General features: G+C 34.8%; 2 protein-coding genes and 1 long non-coding RNA gene across 5 annotated transcripts; 1 reads left to right on the top strand and 2 right to left on the bottom strand.

Annotated features, from left to right (window-relative positions):
- Positions 1-877: 877 nt before the first annotated feature.
- LOC311093724 (sialin) lies at positions 878-16,781 on the bottom strand. 3 transcript variants are annotated; one of them, XM_084131316.1, is made up of 11 exons: positions 16,593-16,781; positions 9,722-9,886; positions 8,825-9,042; positions 7,411-7,644; positions 6,299-6,473; positions 4,149-4,267; positions 3,578-3,739; positions 3,367-3,499; positions 1,569-1,716; positions 1,259-1,349; positions 878-1,164 (listed from the first exon to the last, which is right to left on the bottom strand). In XM_084131316.1, exons 2-11 carry the CDS (start codon positions 9,816-9,818, stop codon positions 1,018-1,020), a joined length of 1,524 nt encoding a protein of 507 aa, XP_083987442.1. In that variant the 5' UTR covers positions 9,819-9,886; positions 16,593-16,781; the 3' UTR covers positions 878-1,017. The 3 variants fall into 3 exon arrangements, with proteins under 3 accessions (XP_083987442.1, XP_083987440.1, XP_083987441.1); XM_084131314.1 differs by having other exon boundaries at positions 3,367-3,739; XM_084131315.1 differs by lacking the exon at positions 16,593-16,781 and adding an exon at positions 15,647-15,711 and having other exon boundaries at positions 3,367-3,739.
- A 99-nt stretch (positions 16,782-16,880) lies between these two features.
- Positions 16,881-24,530, top strand: ppt1 (palmitoyl-protein thioesterase 1 (ceroid-lipofuscinosis, neuronal 1, infantile)). The gene is made up of 10 exons (XM_084131318.1): positions 16,881-16,996; positions 17,216-17,344; positions 18,849-18,958; positions 19,044-19,171; positions 19,244-19,314; positions 20,443-20,545; positions 20,763-20,853; positions 20,935-21,033; positions 21,111-21,182; positions 24,183-24,530. Exons 2-10 carry the CDS (start codon positions 17,230-17,232, stop codon positions 24,303-24,305), a joined length of 912 nt encoding a protein of 303 aa, XP_083987444.1. The 5' UTR covers positions 16,881-16,996; positions 17,216-17,229; the 3' UTR covers positions 24,306-24,530.
- On the bottom strand, positions 21,194-24,931 carry LOC311093727. Its single transcript, XR_014608475.1, has 3 exons — positions 24,127-24,931; positions 22,663-23,152; positions 21,194-21,328 (listed from the first exon to the last, which is right to left on the bottom strand). It is a non-coding gene; the product is annotated as an uncharacterized lncRNA (long non-coding RNA).
- Between the last annotated feature and the right edge of the window lie 4 nt (positions 24,932-24,935).

Raw genomic sequence — 24,935 nt, 5'->3', positions numbered from 1 at the left:
AAAGATTCAAGTATTTTCATTATTGATGCATTAAAGTGCTTATTAATAAGTATTTTCAAATGCAATAAAATATGGTTGAATCCTCTAAATTTGTTCCTTTTCACCAATGTAACACATTTTACACTTATTTATAAGATTGCAAAAGTAATAGAATTATGAAACGGGATTATTCCGTTCAATTCCATCCTTCCTTCATGATCAACTCAACGAGTAAAATATCGGCAGAATAATAAACAGCACTTGTTGTTAAGGCACTTCCGATTTTCCCTTAAAAACCCTGAGTGAAATTTAATTAATATCAGAGTCAAAAGTTTGGACAGACATTTCCGTTTTTTATAAATAATAGTATTCAAAGTGTGGAAATTATGTAGTGACCTAAAAAAAAATACTATCTGGTTCATTTAAAAGAATTTGTAGTAGTAGGCACATTTTATATTTGTCTAAGCATTTAAAGTAACAATTTTTGGTTACTTTATTTTAAGGTGTCTTTGTTACACTGTAATTATACATTTAAGTACTGAGTAATATTAAGTAACTACATTTACTTACTATAGGGTTAGGTATGATTTAGAGTTAGTTGCATGTAATTAAGCACAATTTATAATTATTACAATAGTAAATGCATGTAATATATATATATATATATATATATATATATATATATATATATATATATATATATATATATATATATATATATATATATATATATATATAAATGCATTTACTATTGTAATAATAGTAATAATATAAATATATATAAAAATAGTATATATATATATATATATATACATGCATGCAAATAACTCTAAATCATTGTTATATATAATTTATATATAATAATTATATATATATAAAACAATGACACTAAAATAAAGTGTTACCAATGTGTGTTTTTTTAAGATTATGAAAAACAAAGTGAAGTGCGTCCAAACTTTTGACTAGTAACATATATGTTGAATATAGGATAAACCTAAATAAGTCCTAATATCCCTCTGAATTGGTCAACTGGAATGTTTAATTGTGTGTATCTGTGTCTGATTCCTCATCTGTCCTCGCCCAGCTCTGAATCTTTCCAGTGCCAAAGATGACGTAAAAGATTGCTCCGAAGGCGCTCACTCCGGCTGACAACCAGAACACATGCCTCCATCCTGTAACTGAGTGCTGTTCGGAGCAAAGAAAGGGAGAATACATCAAAAAACATATCAAAATGACTTCAAACTGCAGATATATAATGCATATTAAAAGGACAGCTTACATCTTTGGTCAAGTAACCCACTACAATTGGTGCAAGAACACCAGGGATTGTCCCAAAAGTGTTTGTGATTCCGAGAAGCATTCCCGCGTACCTGAGAAAATATGCATATATAACCTGGTGCAACAAAAGTGGAAGATGTACTTAATTGATAGACTGTCTGATGCATGTTAGATTTAGCATAGCATTACAAATCAAGACTTGATTTGACTCTTTTTCTTCAAAATTCTTCAAAAACCAATAGTAAATTCCAGACAGAACTCATAGCCTACGTTACGACTGAACAGCCAGTCCAGCAGTTTAGTTTTTGTACCGTGGAGCAATATCAATCTGGTTAAGGAAGACCCCAGCAGCACTGAAACCCCCAAACGCACTGGACATGGTCAGAAAGGTCACGGCCATCACACCGCTGCAGCCCGAGAAGCCCACCGCCAGCAGGAAAACAGCGGGAAAAAACAGACCTATGGGACACAAGACACAAGAAATATCAATAAAATTGCCTATAAGCTGCATTACAATTGAAGTGTCAGTAATGTATATGTATCTGTCCCCCTCTTACACTTGGTCACCATAAATATTAATTAAAATGTGTGACACAAAAATGTCAGAACAGAATTATGACTATTTATCTCACAATTTTTGGATTTTTTCTCACAATTACGAGTCTATGTCTCACAATTCTGAGAAATTAAGAGATATAAACTCGCAATTGCAACAGAATTGTGAGATATAAACATGGAATAGCTAGTTATAAAGTGCGAACTGCAAACTCGCAATTCTGAGAAATAAAGTCATAATTGAGAGAAATAAAGACAGAATTGTGATAAACTCGCAATTGTGAGAACAAAGGTCAGAATTGTGAGGTAAAAAGACGCAAATACGTTCTTTAACTACGAGTTTACGTCTGACAATTTTTACTTTTTTCTTGCAATTTTAGGTTTATATCTCACAATTCTGTGAAATAAAGTCAGAACTGAGAAAAATAAAGAGAAACTGAGAATTTTTTTCCCTCAGAGTTGTGATATAAACCTAAAATTACAAGAAAAAAGTCAAAATTGTGAGACAATTCTTAGAAATAAAGTCAGAACTGAGAAAAATTTAGAATTTCTTTTCCTCAGAATTGCGTTATAAAGTCAGAATTGTGAGATAAATCACAATTGTGAGGAAAAAGACAGAATTATGACAGAAAAAGTCAAAATTACCTTTTTAATTGCGAGTTTATATCTCACAATTCTGAATGTTTACTAAAAATTGTGATTTAAACTCGAAATTAGGAGAAAAAAGAATTGCGAGTTATAAACTTCCCCCACACACGAAAAACAAAGTATATCATGGCCATGAATTAACAATTCTTTCCCACGATTTACTAATACGTCAGCATGTTTTACTAAATATATTTACTATATTTACACTTTTTTCTTGCAATTTTAGGTTTATATCTCACAATTCTGAGAAATAAAGTCAGAACTGAGAAAAATAAAGAGAAACAGATTTTTTTTTCCTTCAGAATTGTGATATAAACCTAAAATTACAAGAAAAAAAGTCAAAATTGTGAGACAATTCTGAGAAATAAAGTCAGAACAGAGAAAAATTGAGAATTTCTTTTCCTCAGAATTGTGATATAAACTCAAATTAGCACGTTATAAAGTCAGAATTGCAAGATATGAATCACAATTGTGAGGAAAAAGTCAGAATTGTGGAAAAAAAAGTCAAAATTACCTTTTTTAATTAGTAGTTTGCATCTCACAATTCAGATTTTTTTTACTTAAAATTGTGATATAAACTCAAAATTAGGAGAAAAAAGTCAGAATTGCGAGTTATAAACTTGAAATTGCGAGAAATAAAGTCAGAATTGTGAGATAATAAAGTTGCACTTATCTTTTTTATTTTGTATGGATCCCCACACACGAAAAAAGTATATCATGGCCACGAATGAACAATTCTTTCCCACAACTTACTAATACGTCAGCATGTTTTACTAAATATATTTACTATATTTACGAGAGAATGAATTCTTAACTCACGGCCACGATATACATTTCTTGTCTGCACGTCATATGCACGGCTCCGTAATATAGTTTTATTCTGTGGCTTCCATTCAAATCACATACCAATGAAAGTGAATATTTTGCGTATGGCGGTGACACTCAGGAGCTCCCTCTCCAGCAGATCGTCTGCCAGCACACCTGAGCCCACCGAGAACAGCCAGCCAAACAGATACGGCAGAGCAGAGAGGAACGAGTTCTGGATGAAGACAAGACAGAGTGAGACGCAGTGCAGAAACCAGACTGGTTCAATCTCAATATATACCGATTGCCTCACCTGTTGCAAATTAAAGTGGAGCACAGTGTCCATGTAGGTAGGAAGTGAGGTGAGGAGAGTGTAATAAGCCCAGTTGGAGCACATCTGTGAGATGATTATGGCCCAAAGAGGCACAGAGAACACCATAGATACAACAGGCACTGACCAACCATGAGGCATCCCCTAAAAACAGAGAAAATATCAGATCAGATCATCATAAATGCCTGTAGATCTAAACCACAGATTAATTATGATGTTGGAAATTCATGTTATTTGATGATTAGTTCTAAGCACAATAACAAATTTAGGTTGCACTTTATTTTAAGGTGTCATTGTTACAGTGTAATTATATATTTAAGTACTGAGAATCATTAATTAACTACATGTACTTGCTATAGGGTTAGGGTTTAATTGCATGTAATTATGCATAATTTACTGTTATTACTATGGTAAGTACATGTAAAATATGTAACAAGGACACTGTAAAATAAAGTGTTACACAAATTTACATCATGCTAGATTTTATTTTTTAGCATGATTGACGAATAAGGGAGGAGTTCAAACTGTATGCATCATCAAAAGTAGATCATACCTGTGAACCGATTGAGGTAATTATGTAATCTTTCTCTCTGTCACTAATTCTTGGGTGAGTTCGGGGTTCATCCGACACCAAGAGAAACCAAATCAGTGCCCAAAGACAGCCTACACCACCTGGTGGTTAAAAACACTTTAATACATACATGTTTGATATAAGATATAATTTTATATTACATTAAGCATAATATTAAAAATATGAAGACAAGAGCAAGCAACTAGATGCTGTTCAAAATTTTGGGGTTGGTAAGATTTTTTTATTTTTAAATGTTTTTGAAAAAGTATCTTCAGCTCACCAAAAATACAGTAAAAACACTAACACTAAAATATTATTACAATTTAAAATAACTTTTCTAATTTAATTAATTTTAACATGTAATTTATTCCTGTGATCAAAGCTGAATTTTCAGCATCATTACTCCAGTCTTCAGTGTCACATGATCCTTCAGAAATCTTAATAATAATAATAATAATAATAATAATAATATGATTTGCTGCTCAAGAAATATTTCTGATTATTAACGTTGAAAACGGTTGTTCTGCTTGATATTTTTGCAGAAACCACAATAAATAAAAAATTCTCATCATTCTTAAATGAATAGAAAATTCAAAAGCACAGCATTTATTTGAAATATAAATCTTTTGTAACATAATAAATGTCTTTATTGTCAATTTAATGCATCCTTGTATTAATTTCTATTTGAAGAGTTCAGATGCAAAAGCCTCTAAGTGCCATCTGAAATTTTCTTCTAGAATTATCATTTTTATCAAGCTTGTATATTTAAGTTCAGTAATTTCACTTAAATGGCAATTAATAGGTAATTTTCATTGCCATTAAAGTGAAATTACTGAACTTAAATATACAAGCTTGATAAAAATGATCATTCTAGAAGAAAATTTCAGATGGCACTTAAGTCAAGTCAAGTCAAGTATATTTGTATAGCGCTTTTCACAATACAGATTGTATCAAAGCAGCTTCACAGTATTAAATTAAAATAATACAACAAGGTTTGTTTCTAGTGGAATTTATTGATTGATAAAATTAAATAAATATCCCCAAAATATCCCCAACTGAGCAAGCCAAAGGCAACAGTGGCAAGGAACCGAAAAACTCCATCAAGTGACCTAATGGAGAAAAAAAAAAACCTTGGGAAAACCCAGGCTCAGTCGGGGCCAGTTCTCCTCTGGCGTTTATGAACTAGAGGCCGGATTGTAGTTTGAACTGTAAGATTAAAAGTATTATATGAATGCCTGGCTGAAGAGATGCGTCTTTAATCTAGTTTTAAACTGGGAGAGCGAGTCTGAGCAACGAACAGTATCAGGAAGACTATTCCAGAGTTTTGGAGCTAAATGTTAAAATGCTCTCCCTCCTTTCGTGGATCTGGATATCCTAGGTATGACCAAAAGCCTCGAATTTAGTGATCTTAAAGAGCGCGATGGATTATAGGGCGATAGAAGATCCGTTAAATAGACTGGAGCTAAGCCGTTTAGGGCTTTATAAGTCAGTAGCAATACCTTGTAATTAATACGGAACTTTATAGGTAACCAATGTAGTGATGATAAAATCGGTGTTATATGATCATATTTTCTTGATCTAGTTAGAACTCTAGCGGCGGCATTTTGGACTAACTGTAGCTTGTTTATTGAGGATGCAGGACAACCAGCTAATAAAGCATTACAGTAATCTAGTCTCGAGGTCATGAATGCATGAACTAACTTTTCTGCATCAGAAACTGATAGCATATTACGTAGCTTAGCAATGTTTCTAAGGTGGAAAAAGGCTGTTTTTGTAACATATGAAATATGATTTTCAAAAGACAGGTTGCAGTCTAATATAACACCCAGGTCTTTTACTGTAGAGGATAAAGTAACAGGACATCCTATTATGTTAAAGTTGTATTGTGAGAGGTTTTGTGGGCGGTTTTTTGAACCGATGATTAGTACCTCTGTCTTGTCTGGATTTAATAAAAGAAAATTACGTGTCATCCAATCTTTTACATCTTTAACACACTCTGTCAATTTGGATAATTTAGCGTTTTCATCCGGCCGTGATGAAATATATAGTATATATAATATACTTAGAGGCTTTTGCATCTGAACTCTTCATTTATTTAAATCTTATTGCCCGAAAGCGTTTGTCTCCCTCACCACAGGAGTAGAAGACTGCCGGCCATCCCAGATTATGGCAGATGAGGCCAGTGAGAGGAAGAGCCACGAAGGCACCGAAGCTCGATCCTGCACCGGAGAGCGTCATGAGACGAGACCTCTCTAACGGAGGAGCCCAGCGGGACCACATCGCCATCATAGCAGGAAACGTCACGCCCTACACACAAGATCACCACACACACTCAAATACAGATACATATTTTACACACTCTCCATTTGAATCATGGGTAACACTTTACAATAAGGTTCTAACATTAGTTAACATGAAGAATGAACAATACTTCTACAGCATTTATTAATCTTACTTAATATTAATTTCAACATTTACTAATACATTATTAAAATCATGTTGGTTAACATTAGTTAATGCACTGTGAACTAACATGAACAGACAATGAACAGCTGGATTTTTATTTAACTAACATTAACAGAGATTAAAGGGATATTTCACCGCTGGAAAGATGAATGTGTATGTAAATTGGGTCATTTATGTAGTAGAAATGTGAAATTATTTTAGAAGTTGGTGCCTTCTAGACTGAGAAAAGCCAGAAAATGTATTTTTGGCTCATGTGGATGAAAGACTACAACTCCCAGAATGCACTTGCTTCGCTGCTCTACGAGGACACTCCAAGCCACGCCTACCGGTTACAGAGGGCAGTGTCGAAAGAAATGATACAACTAGGCTACTAGTCGACTCGAAACTGAAAAGACGGCGTTTTATCGTGAGATCCCCCTATGGACGGGTTGAACACATGCGGAACGAGCTCCTCCTACTGGCTGGAGTCTCTCGCCTCTGGACAAAAAAGCCTCTGATGAGCTAAATGACCATTTTTTGCGTCATCTGAGTTTTTTTTCCAGACACACAATACAGAAATCTCTCGTCTCAGGGGGACATGAGGGAGGGAAGCACGTCATTCGAAAATACTACTGGGTTTCTACTGATATAAAGCTTAATACTAATCGGTGAAGTATCCCTTTAACTAATACACTAACACATGTATTGATCATTGTTAGTTCATGTTAGTTAACGCTTATCGTAAAGTGTTACCGAAGCATCAGTGTGGAGGATTTCTGGTCACTAAAACGTCTCTAACCTCCCCGAATCCCTCGAGCGCACGCAAGGCGAACAGCCACTTGTCCCCGAGCTGAGCTGACAGAGGAGTGAGGAGAGTGAGGACGGCCGTCCCGAGAACACCACCACCGAGGAAGAGGCTTCCTCCGAAACGGCCCGACAGGTATCCACCCGGGATCTGAGTGAACAGGTATCCGAAGAAGAACGCACCAAGCAGCATTCCCTGTGTTTCGGGACTCCATGGGTATCTTGGAATCTTGGGAAAGAAATGAAAGAGAGAGAAATATGACAAGAACCCAAAAACGTTGGTCAAAAGCTTGGGGTGAGTAAATTGTTGTGGTTATTAAAAGACATTAAAAGGATAGTTCACCCAAAATTACTCACCATCAAGTTGTTCAAAACCTGTATGAGTTTCTTTCTTCTGTTGAACACAAAAGAAGATATTTTAAAGAATGTTGGAGATCAAACAGTTGACGGTGGCCACTGACTTCCATTGTATTTTTTTCCATCAATTGTTTGATTACCAACATTCTTTAAAATATCTTCTTTTGTGTTCAACAGAAGAAAGAAACTCATACAGGTTTGGAACAACTAAGAGATGGCAAAATTTCAATTTTAGGGTGAACTATCCCATTAATACTTTTATTCTGCAAGCCAAGGAATTAATAGGCTTAACAGGATTAAAATACATATTCAAAAACATCTCATCCTCCCCTCGCACTTTGCAACAAATCCTTCCCTCACGGGTCAAAATGAGCCGAAGCCCTACAATTATACTTTTTTTTTTTGTCCAGAAACCTTATTACATTTCATTTTGATAATATTTTTTCTATTTTTAATGCAAAATATTTTGGGAGATTTTTTGTTATTTTCAATTGTATTTACCTTTAAACTACTAGATTTGATCAATGAATAATAAACAAATAATAATTTAAGCCCACTCTTCACATTCTTTCAATGTAAATTCAAAATAACTCAAAATTTCATGTATAACCCTTTTAATTCAGCTCAAAATATCTTACATTGGGTGTCTTTGCCGACCTCTTACTGAAAATAATAATAATAATAATAATAATAATAATATCACATGATATTTCATGAGTCTTGCCACTAGATGGCCTCATAGCTGTATCTGGAGCAAATGGGCTGTTCCGCTGGGTCCTAAAGTCAGTTAACTTCAGTATGCATTCAGATCTATGATTCAGATACATATGTATAAAATCATTGGTGAAGTTTTAGCATTTTTAGCATTCATTCCTAAGGGGGTCAAATTGACCCGCGAGGGAAGGTACACAACTTCTAGAATCAAAATGGCCCGAGGGAAGGATCTTACCGACCCCAAACTTTTGAACGGTAGTGTATAAGAACAAACCCATGACATATGTGGAGACCTGCCAGGTTCAGCGTATGAAAAGCTGCGTGCAGTGTATTCTTACCCCTGGCTGTTCTGAGCTTTGGCTGTTGTTGTCAAGTGTATAGGAGGATCCCGGACACTCGTTTGATACATTGCTATTGGATGGCGACTGGTCATTGGTTCCATTTACCATAGCAACCATGGCAACACTGAGATTTACACGCAGACCATAAACCACAGCAAAGCCAAAGAACATCATAGCAGCCAGATTGCATCGCACTGAGCAGCATTTGGGAGGCACTGTCACACATACAAACACATTCTGAAATGTCAAATAATTATACATTTAAAAAATATTTATAAAGATTATAGTCACTTAGTATACTACTTTTCATAAGTTTGGGGTCAGTTAGATATATATGTGTGTGTGTGTGTGTGTGTGTATATATATTATATATATATATATATATATATATATATATATATATATATATATAAAACACGCAAATATAATATATTATATATAAATATAATAATATATACACATATATAAAATGAACAAACTTTTATGTTAGATGCAGTCAATCGCGATTAATCGATTTGACAGCACTAATAATAATACTTTTATTAAGCAAAGACGCATTAAATTGATCAAGAATACTAAGAAATACACAGTGACCACAAAAACTGTTTTCAACATGGATAAAACAACAATAGGAAAATAGGAATAAATTACATTTTCAAATAGATAAAATAGAAAACAGCTATTTTAACTTGTAATATTTCACAATATTACTGTATTTTGGATCAGATAAATGCAGCCTCAGTGAGCATAAGAGACTTTGAAAAGCATTAAATCTTACTGACCCCACACTGCAGTAGTATTTGTGTGACAAGACCTATGAAGCTCATTAAAAACACACCACAACTTATCATGCAGATTTTTAACGAACTGCAAAAGATCAAATCGCAGACTAACCTGTGGTTTTCTCCACGTCTCTTTCTAAAAGTGGCGCAGTGTCACTGTCCTGGTCGTCCGCGCTCGAGTTAATGGAGTAGCCGTGGTTTAGTGCCATGATCGCAGCGGTTAAGGTGGAAGTTTTGAGCTAAACTTCAGCTAGATGAAGTATGACATCCACAAATCCTGAAACAAAAACAAGACATTTGGGTCATTCCGTGTCAACTCAACCAGAGGTCCCCGGCTAATGTATTAATTTTTTTTCTTCTGGTGAAAGAAATACATAAATGAAGAAGAAAGACAAATTATTAAATGTGATGGATGTATATTTACTGATTAATTCACTATTTTGTCGAGGGGGTCAAAATGACAATTTTCGCCTAAGATTTGGAGCCAGATTACGGCTGGGTAAAAATGACTTTTAGATTAGAAAGATCGCAGGAAGCATCACTATTTTATTTCTACACAGAGATTGGTAGGTTTATTAGTTAAATCTGTTGACTTTAGTGAGCTCTGTTGCATTATATGTGTTACGACCCCCGATATAGTCTAGGGGTTCGGGGGTCCAACATTTAAAATTAAAGAGAAACATACAGTACTGTGCAAAAGTCTTAGGCATGTTAATATCCCCCGTCCCCCCCAAAAATGGTTTTAAGTCAGTTATTTCTATCTTTTGCTGTCGTGTGTCAGTAGGAAATATCAGTTTACATTTCCAAACATTCTTTTTGCCATTAATTGTAATAATCCAGTGAGATTTGATTGATTGATTGATTGATTGATTGATTGATTGATTGAAATCTTTATTTCGAACATGAGAGAAGAATATATAAAATAAAATACAATAATGTTCAAAACATTAAAAAAAGAAAAAAACAACAACAGATAAGCAGCAAACAAGGTACCTTACTTTCCTGTGTGAACATACTTCTATCTCATGTGCGAAAAGGAGTAGGAAGAAGTAAAACTGTACATTTGAGCTTGTACTTGTACGTATGCACAAGGAGTCTGACAACAGCCGGTATGATCTGATCTCACCATCATCGAGTCCGTCTGTGATTACATGAAGAAACAGAAGAAACTGAGACAGAAGAACTGCGGGAACGTCTCCGAGACGCTTGAAGAAACCTTCCTGCAAAGCTTCCTGTAAAACTATGCGCAAGTGTACCTGGACAAAAGCCGTTTTAAACGCAAAGGGTCGTTACACCATATATTGATTTGAATTAGTTAATAGAAGTTAAATCATAAATAAATTCAATTTGTGATTTTCTTTTTGAAAGCATTCTCACTTTACAGCATTTTAACACAAGTGCCAGTACTTTTCACAGTACTGTAGTTTTGCAGGAGCGTTTCTTCAAGCGTCTCGGAGACGTTCCCGCAGTTCTTCTGGATTTAGTCTGTCTCAGTTTCTTCTGTTTCTTCATGTAATCACAGACGGACTCGATGATGGTGAGATCAGATCATACCGGCTGTTGTCAGACTCCTTGAGCATACACAAATCTCACTGGATTATTACAATTAATGGCAAAAAGAATGTTTGGAAATGTAAACTGATATTTCCTACTGACACACGACAGCAAAAGATATTTTTTGGGGGGTATTAACATACCTAAGACTTTTGCACAGTACTGTATATAATCTACAGTATATGTTGTACAAAGACCCAGGTAACTGTGCAAAAAGCCAACACCTTTAATCAGTACAACAAGGTTATAGGCAAAAGTGAAGTAGCCTAAGACAAACACATAAAGAATATAGATAAATATATACAGTGGATACAGAATTTCTGTAATGGTCAATACCACAAAGAGGAAGAGGGGATGTGGACGGCGCCAAAGAAAAGAAAGTAACAAAACCAAACGAAATCTAACTTTTAAATAACCTCTAATCCTAACTAAGAAAATAAATAAAGAAAACAAAGATCTTCAGCGTCCATGACGCCCTATCTAACCTTCACTAACTACCCAAAACCAAAAGTACATGGAGTGGCACTCGCCTCTAACCTAGTGTACTAGACAACTCAAAAAACCCTACGTGTTGCAGTGTATGTCACGTGACGTTCTTACCTGTCCGCCTCTTTCAGGACTACTAACATACAGTGAGACACTGTATACTCAAGTTACATAAAACAAAAGAAACGAATACAAGAAGAAAGGTGAACACAAAAGACAGCAACGGTGAAAGTTCAGAAATGGGGAAAAAGCACTTATTGCTTGTTGTCCCAAATTTGCATGCCCGTAACTCAAGAAATATTAAAGATATCTTAATATACTTCTAGATTCTGGTACTTAACACACATTTCTTTTGGCATCTTCATTTTAAAGACCCTAAATGGTTCAATCCCAGAGATATGGAGATCATAAAATAAAGATGCTGCCATCTTTCTAAAGTAATTTTTTACTCAGTCAATATTCATTCATGAATATATTCAGTCTGTCTCAGTTTTCTTTGATTCTTTCAGAAGAATTCTATGACAACGTTCTTCATTCGTGACCTTTTGGGTTCATTGATTCCTTTCAAATACTATGAAATCTTTAGCATTGGTGTTTTTTTTTCATCCTGTTTTTTTCTCTCCATATCTATAGTTTTTAATATTATTTATTGCAATTCAGGTCATATGTTATATTGCACATATGTAAACATCTCCACATTCCCCTTTCAATCTTTGTGATTTTCATGTCATTAAATACTATTACTAAATCTTCATTTAAAAGGTCTAATAGTATTTTAATAGTTTTTGGTTTAAAAGAGAAAGAAATACTCACTCAGATGTGGACTGCATCTATTGCGAAGCCCAAACCTTGTGTAGTGCTTGCACCACTATAGAAACTATAAAATATCATATTATATAAGTTTAAACTCCCATAATCTCTAGTGTAGAAGTTGAGCACATGACAGCATCTGAGCATAACATATGACCAGCACAAAGGTTAATAGAATAGATCAGCTGACATGTTGTGAATAAACATCAGCCACAACATCTTTATGTCCAGAGCATCAGTGATTCAGGTGGCCTTCGCTTTACTTGACTCAGCATAAATAAGAAAAAGTGAAAAAAACATCAGCTAAATGTAAAAACATGATACATATGATGACTAATATATATATATATATATATATATAGACCTATCAGAGATCAAACTGTATTTTGTACAGTTTTTATAATAAAGCAACAAAACAATGAAGACCTAACACAAAAGTGTGAGTAATGTTTGGAGCCAGAAGGATGTTCGTGACTCGATTAGTCGAGACTGTTTTCCAAGATGACGCCTGCCTGTAAACGCGTAATGTTCTGTCTTTATAAAGTATCTTCTTATTAAACTGTCTGTACACTTACAAAGTTCTCAATGCTTCGATTTGCATGTAGGGACCCTCATTATGCTACCGTGTTAGTGTGAGGCTATTTTGAGCCTTGTTAGTGGCATTAACTAGCGATTTACTTTTACTTACTCTGTGCCCCATATACTAGTGTTATGAGCTAATCTGTTTTTAGAGATAAAACTCTTTACATTCGATTTTCATGAAAACGCATCCCAGGGAACGATCGACTCGGTAACCATGTGTTAATTACCCCTACAGTAACACACACTTGGATTTCACACGTGTAAAAGAAAAGCTAACTTTTATGCACAGGCTATGTTTGATACTTTTTCTCTATGTCTAAATGTTCACTCCTCGCGTGCCTAACTTACATTTTACAATGCAGAGACTGGAACTACAGATATGCTAGTTATAAATACAGTAATCATTACTTTATTTAGGCAGAATAAGTTCGTTGTGATTTCCAAGCTCATTGATGTTAGCAGTCTTCCTTGTAGAGTGCGCTCTGGTGGACAAACTATGCAGCGCCAACACTCATACAGTGAGGAAAATAAGTATTTGAACACCCTGCTATTTTGCAAGTTCTCCCACTTGGAAATCATGGAGGGGTCTGAAATTGTCATCGTAGGTGCATGTCCACTGTGAGAGACATAATCTAAAACAAAAAATCCAGAAATCACAATATATGATTTTTTAACTATTTATTTGTATGATACAGCTGCAAATAAGTATTTGAACACCTGTCTATCAGCTAGAATTCTGACCCTCAAAGACCTGTTAGTCTGCCTTTAAAATGTCAACCTCCACTCCATTTATTATCCTAAATTAGATGCACCTGTTTGAGGTCGTTAGCTGCATAAAGACACCTGTCCACCCCATACAATCAGTAAGAATCCAACTACTAACATGGCCAAGACCAAAGAGCTGTCCAAAGACACTAGAGACAAAATTGTACACCTCCACAAGGCTGGAAAGGGCTACGGGAAAATTGCCAAGCAGCTTGGTGAAAAAAGGTCCACTGTTGGAGCAATCATTAGAAAATGGAAGAAGCTAAAGATGACTGTCAATCTCCCTTGGACTGGGGCTCCATGCAAGATCTCACCTCGTGGGCTCTCAATGATCCTAAGAAAGGTGAGAAATCAGCCCAGAACTACACGGGAGGAGCTGGTCAATGACCTGAAAAGAGCTGGGACCACCATTTCCAAGGTTACTGTTGGTAATACACTAAGACGTCATGGTTTGAAATCATGCATGGCACGGAAGTTTCCCCTGCTTAAACCAGCACATGTCAAGGCCCGTCTTAAGTTTGCCAATGACCATTTGGATGATCCAGAGGAGTCATGGGAGAAAGTCATGTGGTCAGATGAGACCAAAATATAACTTTTTGGTCATAATTCCACTAAACGTGTTTGGAGGAAGAAGAATGATGAGTACCATGCCAAGAACACCATCCCTACTGTGAAGCATGGGGGTGGTAGCATCATGCTTTGGGGGTGTTTTTCTGCACATGGGACAGGGCGACTGCACTGTATTAAGGAGAGGATGACCGGGGCCATGTATTGCGAGATTTTGGGGAACAACCTCCTTCCCTCAGTTAGAGCATTGAAGATGGGTCGAGGCTGGGTCTTCCAACATGACAATGACCCGAAGCACACAGCCAGGATAACCAAGGAGTGGCTCTGTAAGAAGCATATCAAGGTTCTGGCGTGGCCTAGCCAGTCTCCAGACCTAAACCCAATAGAGAATTTTTGGAGGGAGCTCAAACTCTGTGTTTCTCAGCGACAGCCCAGAAACCTGACTGATCTAGAGAAGATCTGTGTGGAGGAGTGGGCCAAAATCCCTCCTGCAGTGTGTGCAAACCTGGTGAAAAACTACAGGAAACGTTTGACCTCTGTAATTGCAAACAAAAGCTACTGTACCAAATATTAACATTGATTTTCTCAGGTGTTCAAATACTTATTTGCAGCTGTATCATACAAATAAATAGTTAAAAAATCATACATTGTGATTTCTGGATTTTTTTTTTAGATTATGTCTCTCACAGTGGACATGCACCTACGATGACAATTTCAGACCCCTCCATGATTTCCAAGTGGGAGAACTTGCAAAATAGCAGGGTGTTCAAATACTTATTTTCCTCACTGTAACATGGTTGCAGGGTGTTTCGTCCGCTTTTATTTTATCTTTTAAATATTAATTTATCGGCCGTTATAAATGCCGATACCGATAGTTTGGAAAATGCCTAATATCGGCCGATAATATCGGCCCGCCAATATATCGGTCGGGCTCTAATGTGTAGAACATAGGCCTACATAGATTCAGTGTGCAGGTGTTACAGACGCTACTCAATCTCTCCATATTTCAGTGTCAGACAGGAAGAAATTAACAATTTGCAATGCAACAAACCTTTATTAAACATGCAATTTATAACTTGTTGCAACTGTCCCCAACCCTATCAGCCATGACAGAACATCATACGCCTGCTAGACACACTGACTTTGACACAACCATGTCACTTAGAAGTCAACAAAACAATAATTCAAACTAAGTAAGTTTTGATTAATTCATACAAAATGTCTGGACAGTTTGACAAAAAAATATATCTCATGAAAATTTTTACTTTCATACCTCCAAAACAAGTTTTGTTCAATAAATGCAGCAGCAGATGTTGAATATGTCTACTGTCTTCTTAGTGGGGGGATGGTCTAACTGTGCATGTTCAGTATGAGTGTCATCACTCTAGCTTGTTTCTGATTGGAGAAAAATGACATGTTGCAACCATCCCCATGTTGCAACTGTCCCCGGTCTCCCCTACAAATAAAAAGTCTGTAGGCCTACTATACTGTTGTAGCCATTAAATAAGCTCATTTAGTTTCATATTTGTTAAAATAGTATAATGTTATTTTTTTCCATCTATGTTTATTATGAAAAGTGAACAGCACAAGTAAGATAGGATGCGCAATATATCGAGAGACATGGAGCGGGTAAGACATGATTTTGACCACTTCATTAAGTTTTGTTTTGTAGAAAGCCTTTCTTTAAAGTGAATTTCGTTTCTGTAATTTCGTTTTGTATAAATTGTATCTTAATTTTAATCAATTTTACATCAACGAATTGCCTGTATTTAATAAATAAGAAGCAAATATAGCAGACAATATAATCATAGAGGCGCCAGCGCGCCGCGATCACTTGCATTGCACGTGAACTGGAGCGCACCTCATCATAAATTAACCGAAACTCAGTGTATGCCTCAAACGAGATCAAAATATTTGTTGTCTCGCGCCATTGACTACCATACAATATTTTTTCCGAAGTAAAGTCCCATGGTGGTCAACCGGAAGGGGAGGGACTTAGGCTCTTAGAGCCAGCCAAAGTAGCGCATTTTAAAATAAAATTGACTTACCTCACCGGGTATAAAAATAATTAAGCAGAGGCAGGGATACATTGACCAGAAAGGGGAAAATCCCACGCATCCCCCCCGGCAAATCGCACCTTATACATATATATTTGTTACGCTATTTATAGAAATACAAAGTATCCAATGACATATAGCACACTTTTTATTTATACTTACCATTAACATGTTTCCCAAACAAATGTAAGATTCTGGACAGTCGCTGGATGTTTATGAAGAAGACGATTCGTTTACGGCCCCTCCATAACCTTACAAACCGTTTAATTTTTTCTATAAGTACTAAATGTTTAATATACCGGGAAACATGAACGCTGACCGGTGTGGTGAAGTGTTGAGAAAGTCACATCTGTTTTTGTCTCAACTGTTGATCACGTGATCTCGAGACTTCCTGTTCTGGAAAACATCATTATATAAACGCTCTGGATCGACTGACTGTGTTTGTTTCTATGGACAGGTTTAACGCTATGGTATATAAATCTAATATCCTTCCAATAATAGCATTAGTTGGAAGTGAGCGGTGTTTTCGTCTGTCATGTGATTGAGGAACAGAAATTAGTCCCACAGTAAGTACACAGTGGCTTAAACTGATCATTTTTAAGCATTTATCAACGCAATTCATATAAGGTACCCATTCCTAGCTTGGCAAAATCGAGGCTTCCGGTTGTATATTCGCACATATTAAAGAAACGAAACGATATCGAGTTATTCACTTCCTTGTTTAGTGCTTTCCCAGTTCCTGTAAGCGTGTTCTGTTAAAGAATGTAAATGTGTTGAATCTTCAGACTGAGACTGAAGAATGAGGTTCTCTATGGAGCTTCGCCTCATCGGTGTGTCTGTGTGTGTGTTGCTGCTGTGCGGCTCATCGTGCGGATCTAATGCCTCTGTTCCTCTGGTCATATGGCATGGCATGGGTGAGACACATCACATCACATCACACATCACGATCAATCAAACCTGCTGTTCATAATTATGGAAGCATATTAGTAGCAATATTCAATTATGCAAAATGACAATGCATTTCTGAAATGTACATTTTCCATTACATTTATGCAACGTTTGGTGCAAAATTAAAAATCAATTATATAATTTACATTTGCCATTTCATACACTAGTTTTAATATGTAAATTGAATACATATTTTAACGCTTTTTAAGTTGCAAAATGAAAATGTATTAAAGAAATGATTTAACATGTTCAAGCCAAAACTGTAGCAAAATGATCATTTAAATGTTATTTTTCTTAATTGCACTTACACTCACAGTTAAGACACTTGCGATTGCATTTTCATTAAATATCCCGCATATTTGCATATTAAAACTAGTGTATGAAATGGCAAAAGTAAATTATATAATTGATTTTTCATTTTCATTTTGCACCAACGTTGCACAAATGTAATGGAAAATGTAAATTTAAATACAGAAATGCATTGTCATTGTAAATATTGCATTGTCATTTTGCATATTACAATTCAAATTGAATATTGCTACCCATATGCCATTGAATAATGGGAATCACCAGGGTAATGTACAGTGTCACTCCACAAAAAGGCCTTTGTGTACACAGAGTGACTTAGCAACTAAAAACTGACACCAACTTTTTGAGATATGCAATTTATATATACATATGAAAATAGAATATATTATTTTTAGTGCTGTCAAATCAATGAATCGGATCTAACATAAAAGGTTGTAAATATATAATATGTGTGTAATATATATATATATATATATATATATATATATATATATATATATATATATATATTATATTTATATACTGTATGTATCACACACACACATTATCGCTTTGGGTTTGAGAAAAGCGCAATATAAATAAAATGTATTATTATATATACAAACTTATATGTTAGATGTGATTAATCGATTTGACAGCACTAATTATTTTGTATTTACATCTCCATTTATAATGAGATTTCTATTTCAAACAAATTATTTTCAACTTTCTATTCATCAAATAATCCTGAAAAAATGTATCATAGTTTCCCCTAAAAGATGAAGCAGCACAACAGTTCTCAACATTGATAATAATAATAATGTTTATATAAACGTTTCTTGAGCATCAAATCATCATATTAGACTGATTTCTGAAGGATCATGTGACACTGAAGACTGGAGTAATGATGCTGAGAATTCAGCTTTGATCACAGGAATAAATTACATTAAAAAACAATATTCAAATAGAAAATGGCTATATTAAAATAAATATGACTATTTTTACTGTATTCTAATAAAGCCTTGGTGAGAATAAGATATTTGTTATTCTAATAAATACCTTTTAGTGTCATGATCTATGGAAAAGGCATTTTTTGTGTGAAATGACCTAAACACACAAATGACCTTCTGCGTCTACTATGAAGATAACTAGATAATTGCTAATTATCACTGTGATTTGCAGGAGACAGTTGCTGTAATCCCCTGAGCATGGGTGCGATCAAGAAGATGGTGGAACAAGAAGTCCCAGGAATTTATGTGCTTTCCCTGATGATCGGCAAGTCTATTATACAGGTAAAGCAGGTCGACACCCGCCATTCTTGTCATTTCCGTAGTTGTTTCGAATAAAAGTGTCTGATTTTGTTTCGTTGTTTCACAGGACACTGAAAATGGCTTCTTCATGGATGTCAATGAGCAGGTGTCTATGGTTTGTGATCAGCTGTCCCAGGACCCTAAACTGAAGGGAGGCTACAATGCAATGGGCTTCTCCCAAGGGTCACAGTTTCTGTGAGTGGTTATTATACAGATATATCCATGCAAAGGGTTATCAGAAGTGTAATCGTGTCTGTCTTTCGTAAGGCGAGCAGTTGCTCAGCGCTGTCCTGATCCCCCGATGAAGAACCTGATCTCGGTCGGTGGACAGCATCAAGGTAATGTGACAAACAATACTTACTTCCTAAAAGTGGTTAGCAGTTTACAGGAACAATGTGGCATAACGACCTTGTTTTGATTATGTTGCTTCAAGATATGCAACTGTTTTAAATAATGGAGTAGGAATAAAGCTTCATGGAATATAATTTTATAATATTTGCAGTCACAATCTTATGGAAGCTTGTTTCCGCCACAAAATAAAGATAATTGCGACTTTTTATCTCACAATTGCGAGTTTACATCTCGCAATTCTGACTTTTATTTCTCAGAATTCTGACTTTTTTTCTTGCAATTGCGACTTTATATCACGCAATTCTGACTTTATAACACATAATTGCAAGTTTATATCTCGCAATTCTGAGAAAAGAAAATTCTTTTCTCAGAATTGTGAGATATAAAATCACAATTGTGAGATATAAAGTCCAATTCTAAGGAAAAAAAAGAGACTTTTTTTTTTTTACCTCAGAATAGTTTATATCTCACAATTCTAACTTTATATCTCGCAATTGCGACTTTATTTCTCAGAATTGCGACTTTATTTCTCAGAATTGCGACTTTATTTCTCACAATTCTGACTTTATTTCTCACAATTCTGACTTCATATCTCGCAATTCTGAGAAAAAAAGTCAGAATTGTGAGATAAAAAGTCGCAATTATTATTACTTATTTATTATTCAGTGGCGGAAACAAGCTTCCATACAATCTATTACAGCATTTAAAATTATACACACTACTGTTCAAGATTTTGGGGTCAATAAGATGTTTTTGAAAGTCTCTTATGCTCACCAATGCATTCATTTAATAGTAAAAAAAAAGTAATATTGTAATATCGTTCTATTTGTATATATTGTCAACTAATTTATTCCTGTGATCAAAGCTGAGTTTTCAGCATCATTACTCCAGTCTTCAGTGTCACATGATCCTTCAGAAATCATTCTAATATGATGATTTGCTCAAGAAATATCAATGTTGAAAACAGTCGGGCTGCTTCATATTTTTGTGGAAACCGTGATACATCTTTCAGTATTTCTGATGAATATAAAGTTCAAATGAGTCAAACAGCTGTTTTTTAAATCCTGTTTTCGTCTGACATGTGGTTCTCTCTTCCTCTTTTCTGTAAATCACAGGGGTATTTGGTCTTCCTCATTGTCCTGGTGAAAGCTCTCATATCTGTGACTGGATTCGTAAGAAGCTGAACTCAGGAGCTTACACTGACGCGATTCAGAAACAGTGCGTGCTTGCTTATGGGCTTCTCAACAGACCATTTCATGTTACTCTAAACTGATTATTATTTCGGAGCGTCTATTTACAACAAGTGCAAATATGCTGCAATAGTATCTGCCACTATTTGCACTTAGTGTAAAGAAAATATGTTTTGTTGCCATTTACACTTATAATTTTTTATGTGATTGTCTAGTCAAGCATATTGATTGTGATTTTATGTTAGCTTGGTGCAGGCTCAGTACTGGCACGATCCCCTCAATGATGACTTGTATAAAAAGTACAGTCTCTTCCTTGCTGACATTAATCAGGAGCGGGTAAGTCTGAGGATGAGGGAGAAATTACTATAAAATAGATATATTTGCCTGTGTGGTGTAAATTATTGATTTTTCTGTCAGGTGGTGAACGAGACCTACAAGAAGAATCTCATGTCTCTGAATAAGTTTGTCATGGTTAAGTTCCTACAGGACACTATGGTCGATCCTGTGGATTCTGAGGTACGTCAACAGTTTATTTTAAATCTCTCTTTTATTATTGAATTAAAATCTCTTACTAACTTAATTTTCGTTATTAGTGGTTTGGTTTCTATAAAACTGGTCAAGGTAAAGAGCTGGAAACTCTGCAAGAAAGTGCAATATATAAAGAGGTAAACATGCATTTTCTCTCTCATTAATTATCGACATTTAACCCACATTTTGTATTTTATTTTTTAAATACTTTACATCCTGCATAATATTGCTATTTATTTATTACTTTGATGATACTGTAACCACATTTCCTGTTCAATTAACCCTCAGAGAGTCTTCGGTCACTTCTGACCGAAAAATTTTCTGTTTTGAATTTTAAAAAATCACAGCTTCATCGGAAGGTTATGATACTTGGTGACTTTTATGGCATTAGGTATGTGAATGCAAAAAAAAATTGAGGTCATGATCCGAGCATGCTAAGTGGTCGTAAAAAAAATAGTCACACTCAGTGCCTTCGGTCAAAAATGACCGACCCATAGGAAATGAATGGGAAATTTACAAAAACACAAAAATTCTCTGAATTTTTGTCTGTACAATCTACAAATCGGCCACGATTCAAAAAAAAAGTACACCGCAGTAAAGGGGTGACACTCTACAACATCAAGAGTGCAAAAAATTCACACCCACCCACACACACACACATAGAAACACACTTTTATACACATACACACCAATAAATTCAGATTACAAAAAATCTGTTTTGAATTTTTAAAAATCACAGCTTCATTGGAATGTTACGAAACTTGGTGACTTTTCTGGCATTAGGTATGTGAACACAGAAAAAAATTGAGGTCATGATCCGAGCATGCTAAGTGGTCGTAAAAAAAATAGTCACACTCATGGTCTTCGGTCAAAAATGACCCCCATAGGAAATGAATGGGAAATTGACAAAAACACAAAAATTCGCTACAAATCGGCCACGATGCAGAAAAAAAGTGCTCAGCAATGAAGGGGTGAAACTCTAAAACATCAAGAGTGAAAAACATAACATAATTAATAATTATAATTAATATATATATATATAATTAATATAATAATTATAAAAAATATTAAAATAATAATTAATAAAATGTTATAAACCTTGGCAAAAAGTATTATTTGAGAATTTCTAAAAAAATACAATCAATCCACATCTTAAAAGTAAGTAATTTGGTCCAAAAACAACTAGAATTCACAAGCATCTCCATTTAGAGCTATTACAGGCATCTAGTGGTAAACCCATGCAATAACATGATTTATTTAATTTTATGTTTAATAAATTGATTTATTTTTTTTATTTTTATTTTTTTTCTGAAAGCCTAGTCTCTATTTTAACCGAAAATACCGCATAGAAAAATAAAATAAAAAAATAATAATAATTTAAAAAAAAAACATTATTTCCAATGGCAAAAAATGGACTATAAATATTGCATAAATATTAATAAGTTCAATCAAATTGTCTCAAAATACTAAATTAAAAAGAATAAATATTATAGAACAAAAATAAATTGCATTGGTTTTTACTGGGATGGAGGAAGTTTCATTTTTAGGTGTCCGGTCACTTCTGACCGGGAAGGCACTGAGTGTGACTGCTAAACGAAGACTCTCTGAGGGTTAAACCTAGGGGAGAAACGAAGCTTTGAAAACTTTGATTCAATTGAATCAACTGCTTCGCAAAATGAATCATTGTTTGTAAGCGCTCAAAACGCCGCACTGGTGACGCCTGCTGGTCAAAACAGTGTAAATGCAACGACACTGCCAGACATGCATAAAAAACACCTTTTAAAAACCAATTGCAAATTTAATATTGAAAGTGTAATCTATTAAATGCAATTAACAAGTCATCTAATACCATTGAATACGACGTGTCTGTATAATATGTGTTATTTTATAACATTGTAGGGCTTGTTTTATGGAGAGCTTGATTAATCAGTCCAATAAGAGACTAAAACGAGACAAAATGTGCCAAAAACGTCTATAAATTTATAAAACATTTTAAAAAAAACAAAAAAAACACAGGGATCATCCTCATCGCCCCGACTTGAAATCATGTGACTTTGCGCGCTACGAATCATTGGTTCGAAACAAATGATTCGTAAAGGTTTCGAAGCTTCATGAATCCCGTTTCGAAAGCACGGTGCACCAATAATATTCAGGGCTGCCAACTCTCACGCATTGAGCGTGAGACTCACGCAATTGACACTTTTCATTTTCCATTTTCTCACGCACAGAACAATTGCGGAGCAAAGAGGTACTTTTAATATTAAACTAATTCTCAGCTCTTAGATTCCGTCAATTTTATTACGAAATTCAGACAAAAATACGTTTGGCGCTTGTAAATGTGACGTGACAGATCGCTGAGCGCCTCAGTTCAAGTGCACGTGAACCGATCATCTGTTACTTTTTTATTTAAAGATGCAGTACAACTTACCGAAAGTATACATAATATCGACCAATTAGTGTTTTTCAACCATGGAAAGAGGTCAATATAACAGCAGGAGAACAATTATGTCACATAACGTTACATTTACCTCAGGAAAGCCATTTAATGACCATAGCATGTTAATTGAATAGAAAAAATAGCTAACGTTAGAGAGGAGATTTTGCTGAGCACTATATTACATATTTATTATATTTTTACTTATGTCATTAAATAATTGTTATTATAACAAAAACAGCATTATATTTAATTTAATTTGTTATTTTTAACCTTTAATAATACCAGCAGATTGGGCCCTCTATGTTTACAGCATTAGGTGAGATTATTTTTTTAAAATAAAATTTAAAATAAACATGTATCGAAATTAGTCAATATTGAATCAAAATCGGAATGAAATCACAAGAATGGAATTGAAATCTTAATTTGTCAAGCAATAATAAAAACTGTATCCTACTAGTCATTGTACAATGTAAACATTGTAACATGTTGTCACTAAACTTCATAAAATTCTATTTAGTTACCAAATGTTTTGACAATCACAATTACACTTATTGTGATGCAATATTTGTTTTGCATACCCCACCAAAAGAAAATCTCACTCCAAGCTAAACTCAAAAGTTGGCAGCCCTGAATATTAACTGAACATTTCCCCATATTAAGTGTATATAGAGATTTATCTACCTTTATTTTGTATCGTCAGGATCGCCTGGGCTTGGCAGAGATGGATTCTGCAGGAAAGCTTGTGTTCCTCGCCAGTGATGGAGATCACCTACAGTTCACCCGAGAGTGGTTTAATGAGCATTTACTTCCCTACATTCGCTAAACACAGTGACACGATTTCATTCCCGATGACGATGAGAGAGTTAATGCACACGTACTCCACTGTCAGTCTTACACTGTCTCATATATGAATTACGCCTGTCTTGTTTTGTTGCACTGATCTGATTTTTATTTGACTAATTTTTAATGAAATAGCGATTATTTTTTGCTTCTAATTCAATACTAATTTTCAGTTAATTTTTCTCACACAATAAAACATTGAATCTTACGAACCCAGTGGCCCATGTATTTATTTACAACTAATCACATAAAGGGTCTACCACTTTAATTACCAACTATTTGGAGACTAATATTAAACTGCATCAAACAATTATTAGTTGAGGCTTGTTGAGCTGCTCTGACAGAGAAAAGTTTCTGATTGGATAAAGCAGGACACGTGTTTAAGTGCTTTGTTAGCTAAGAACATTGGCATTAGCAAACAGTTTTGATTAATTTAAAGCATCCTTGCTGAATATTACTTTATAAAACATACGCTACATGGTCAGTAAGATTGTTTTTATCATCAATAAATACTATAATCACCTTTCTATTAACATTTTAACATTAACATTTTCTAATTGCCCTTTTGCAACAATAGTTATCTACCGATTATATTCAATAAAGTACATCAAAG

The sequence above is a fragment of the Abramis brama genome (genome assembly GCF_963993115.1).
Source record: "Abramis brama genome assembly, chromosome: 12".
NCBI lineage: Eukaryota > Metazoa > Chordata > Actinopteri > Cypriniformes > Leuciscidae > Abramis > Abramis brama.
The sequence above is the reverse complement of the archived record's forward strand: the minus strand, read 5'-3'. Positions and strand labels throughout refer to the sequence as shown.

Coding starts and splice junctions, on each gene's coding strand:
- LOC311093724 (XM_084131314.1), bottom strand. CDS start 9,818: ATGGCACTAAACCACGGCTACTCCATTAACTCGAGCGCGGACGACCAG. Junction 9,043..9,721: donor AGACGTGGAGAAAACCACAG/GTTAGTCTGCGA, acceptor TATGTGTGACAG/TGCCTCCCAAATGCTGCTCA. Junction 1,350..1,568: donor CAGATTGATATTGCTCCACG/GTACAAAAACTA, acceptor ATATTTTCTCAG/GTACGCGGGAATGCTTCTCG.
- ppt1 (XM_084131318.1), top strand. CDS start 17,230: ATGAGGTTCTCTATGGAGCTTCGCCTCATCGGTGTGTCTGTGTGTGTG. Junction 20,854..20,934: donor CTGACATTAATCAGGAGCGG/GTAAGTCTGAGG, acceptor TTTTTCTGTCAG/GTGGTGAACGAGACCTACAA. Junction 21,034..21,110: donor TCGATCCTGTGGATTCTGAG/GTACGTCAACAG, acceptor TTTCGTTATTAG/TGGTTTGGTTTCTATAAAAC.